The sequence below is a fragment of the Sciurus vulgaris genome (genome assembly GCF_902686455.1).
Source record: "Sciurus vulgaris genome assembly, chromosome: 13".
In the NCBI taxonomy this organism is placed as follows: Eukaryota; Metazoa; Chordata; class Mammalia; order Rodentia; family Sciuridae; genus Sciurus; species Sciurus vulgaris.
Window position 1 is genome coordinate 58,843,691 of NC_136474.1, and position 3,482 is coordinate 58,847,172.

The following is a 3,482-nucleotide window of genomic DNA, read 5'->3' on the forward strand; positions in this document are numbered from 1 at the left end:
ATGCAGTTATGTTACGATAACGCTTAGTTTACAGAATTTGAATGTGATACAATTTTCACATCAAGAAATATTTTCTTCTTTTGATTTTCTTTCCAAATATCTAATAATATAAAGCTTTTTCTTATCTCATAGGCCCTACCAAAGTATGTGCCAGCCAATTTGGTCACGGAGCTGCAGTTTGTCTACTCTTGTTATAAAACGCTGAACTGGAGATGCTAAACAATGTAGTGAGTTAAGGAAAAACACATATGTTTGGAAAGATGCATATATATCCAAGTAAAGAAGCTGCCATTGATTATTTATATTAATAATGAAAGAAAATTTACTGTTAAGTGTTAAACAATTCGTGAGAAACTTTTGCCAGTGGCTGTATAAAATGTTGCTATTTAGAAATCAAAATTCTATTCATTATTAGAAACTAAAATTACAAGTTTTTTTACCATGGCATAAAATTATAAAGTGATTTGAAACAAATTTTTTTTATAAGTTGAATAGGATCAACAGGGTAAAGGTTAGAAAACTTAAGACACTGAATGAGATAAGAAATGAATACTGATAGTGAAATTACAAGAAAATATATTCATAAGGGAAGAGATTTTAAAATTTTGTTTCATCAGACGTTGTTCATCAAAGCACCATAAAAATGAAAACAGTAACCTATAATTGGGAGAAAATATTTCCTACATACACAACCAACAAAATAGTAGATCTAAGATCTACAGGTAGATCATACACACACACACACACACACACACACACACACACACACATATAATATCTATATAAAAAGATAAAAGAAAAAACAGTTTAAAAAGTCCAATCAATGGCATAGTAGTACACACCTGCAACCCCAGCAACTTGGGAGGCCAAGGCATGAGAATTCCAAGTTTGAGGTCAGTAGTGAGACCCAAAACAACTTAGCAAGACCCTGCCTTAAAATAAAAAATAAAAAGGGCTGGGGGCATGGTCCAATGGTTAAGTAGCCCTAGGTTCGATCCCTGATACAAAGGGGGAAAAAAAAGTACAATGGTAAAAATGAACAAAAGACATTAATTCATAAAGGAAAACATAAATCACATAACTAGAAAATACAAGTTGATGACACAATGAAATATTCATTTATACCCATTAGATTATGAAAAGTTCCCTTCTTTACATAATAATTATAATACTCATGTATTTAATATCATTATTGTTTGATTATGTCAAGCACTATGTAGAATATTTACATTATTCTTCCACAAAATGGGTCCTATTATTCATATCTTATGGGTTAGACAAAGGATTCTCAGCAAGAATAAATAATTTGCTATCTAATGGTAGAACTGGAACTAAAATCCATGTCTGCTTGACTTTATATTTCATTATTTTTATCATTATCTTTGATAAGTATTTGCTGAATAAATAATTTAGTTGGTGTAAGCTAGAGAGGTGTTTTGTTTCAAAGTTGTAAATAAGCAAGTTTTAACTTCTCTTTATTCTCTTTGTTACATGTTGTCTCTTCTTTTTCACATTTCTCATCACACTGGCAACAGCCCCTGTATCTTCATGCTGTCCCCTGGCTGTTTTCCAGCTGCTTCTTCAAAGCCCATGTTCTTTTTTTTTTCTTTCTTTTTTTTTTTTTTTCAGCAAAATAATTTTATTTCCTAACACATGGTAAACATATACATCCAATATGTGTTCATCTTGCACATCTATTCACAAATGACTTCCAAACCACAATTGCTTTGACATTTAAGCATGTACTAAAGTTGTCTTAGCTGAAATATGAAAAATGCTTTTGGACAGATAACATTCTGAATATACTGAATTGGTCACAGAAGAATTTGCTTTAGTTAGATGAGTTCTATAAATTTAAAGCTTTGAACCACTACTTTTGCATCTAATACTTCCAGATGAATAGGATGCAGCAGTATCAGCTTATATTCCAGAGAAATCCCATCAGTTTTTCTGGTGATGGAACCACTTATCCACATCTGTTGGTATTGTGCAGGCAGATTCACATGGTGGTGGTTAAAGCATCCACAATGGCTTTGGCAGCATCAGGATCACACTTGAAGGGGCTCTCAGACACCGTTGTATTCATGCAACTGATTCCTTTTCCGTCCGTTTTCTTCGTCACTAGTGCTTTCCAATAGTCATGAGTGCTTTTAATAATATCAATTGCAAAGTCCTTATCTTTAAATTCAGCATTGAAAGCAAATTCATTTTCTGGTTTTCCACCCGGAACCTTGTACCTTCTAAACCAGTCCACAGTAGCTTCTAGGTAGCCAGTTTTCAGCCGTTTGACATCATTGATATCATTATAATTTGCTGCATCAGGATCATCCACGTTAATGGCAATGACTTTCCAGTCGGTTTCTCCTTCATCAATCATAGCCAATATGCCCAGAACTTTCACCCTGATTATTTCACCTCTTGAACATACCTTGCTTCCGATTTCACAAACATCAATTGGGTCATTGTCACCACAACAGCCAGTATGTTTATCACTGGTCCCGGGTCTTCCCAAGTCTGAGGGATGGCACCGTAGTTCCAGATATACCCCTTGTAGGGGAACAAATTCGCAACATAACGGAGTTTCCCTTTTTTCACATCTTGCTTAATTGGGTTTAAAGGGTCCTTTGTAGCAATCTCCATTTTTGCATTAGACCAGCGTGGAACTTCAACTACCATGTGGAAGACGTCCTTATCTGCATAAATTGGAATATCATGAAATGGAGATATATATTGTCCTTTTTCATTTTTGAGGAAAACTCGGTACTCGAGGGTGAAGGGTGCGGTGCGCTCCTTGTTGCTGAAGCTGCTCATGGTGCCAGAGACAAGTCACCGCCGCAGCCACACGGCCATCCGCCTGCACGTGGCGCCGACTGACAAGGGAAAGCCCATGTTCTTAAAGAAGGCTTCTGCTCCATATTCCCAGCTAAATTTTTTTCTGTTTGGTCCTACTCCTGAGTTTCTACCTTGAGACACATCCTTACATGTCTTAAGTAGTCTTATTAAACAATTTCTATTTTATATAGTAGTGTTCCTGAGTTGTGTCAATTACTCCAGGCACTTAAAAAGGACATCTACTATTGCTTTATCTAAGGGAGTAGATCTAATGAGAGGAATTTAAGTTATCGAGTAGTGTTTCGTGTTAAGTAGTTTAGAAATTATGGGAACTTCTAGGTGTTTTCCCACATTATACCACAATAGTGGCTACACATGCTATAAATTCAACATGGAGACACTCATAGTTCTTGGAATAAATGAAAGTGTAATAGCTGAACGAATTTTATTATATTTTCTGTCATGTTAGCATAAGTACTGTAACAATGTGTCAAGTCAAACAATTGTTTTTCTTCTTCTTCTTTCAGTAAATGAGCTTTTTGGAGATCTAGTCTCTCCTTTGTTCTTCTGACAGCTTGTTCTGCTCATTACATGAAATGTGGGATTACCAAATCAATAAGATTTCACTGTTTCTGAAATATATTATAAAA

General features: G+C 35.1%; 1 protein-coding gene across 1 annotated transcript; it reads right to left on the bottom strand.

Moving 5' to 3' along the window:
- Positions 1–1,616: 1,616 nt before the first annotated feature.
- Positions 1,617–2,873, bottom strand: LOC306643280 (inorganic pyrophosphatase-like). The gene is given in 3 exon segments (XM_079109339.1): positions 1,617–2,013; positions 2,015–2,496; positions 2,499–2,873. Coding segments are annotated over 3 exon segments (867 nt in total). The 5' UTR covers positions 2,812–2,873; the 3' UTR covers positions 1,617–1,941.
- Between the last annotated feature and the right edge of the window lie 609 nt (positions 2,874–3,482).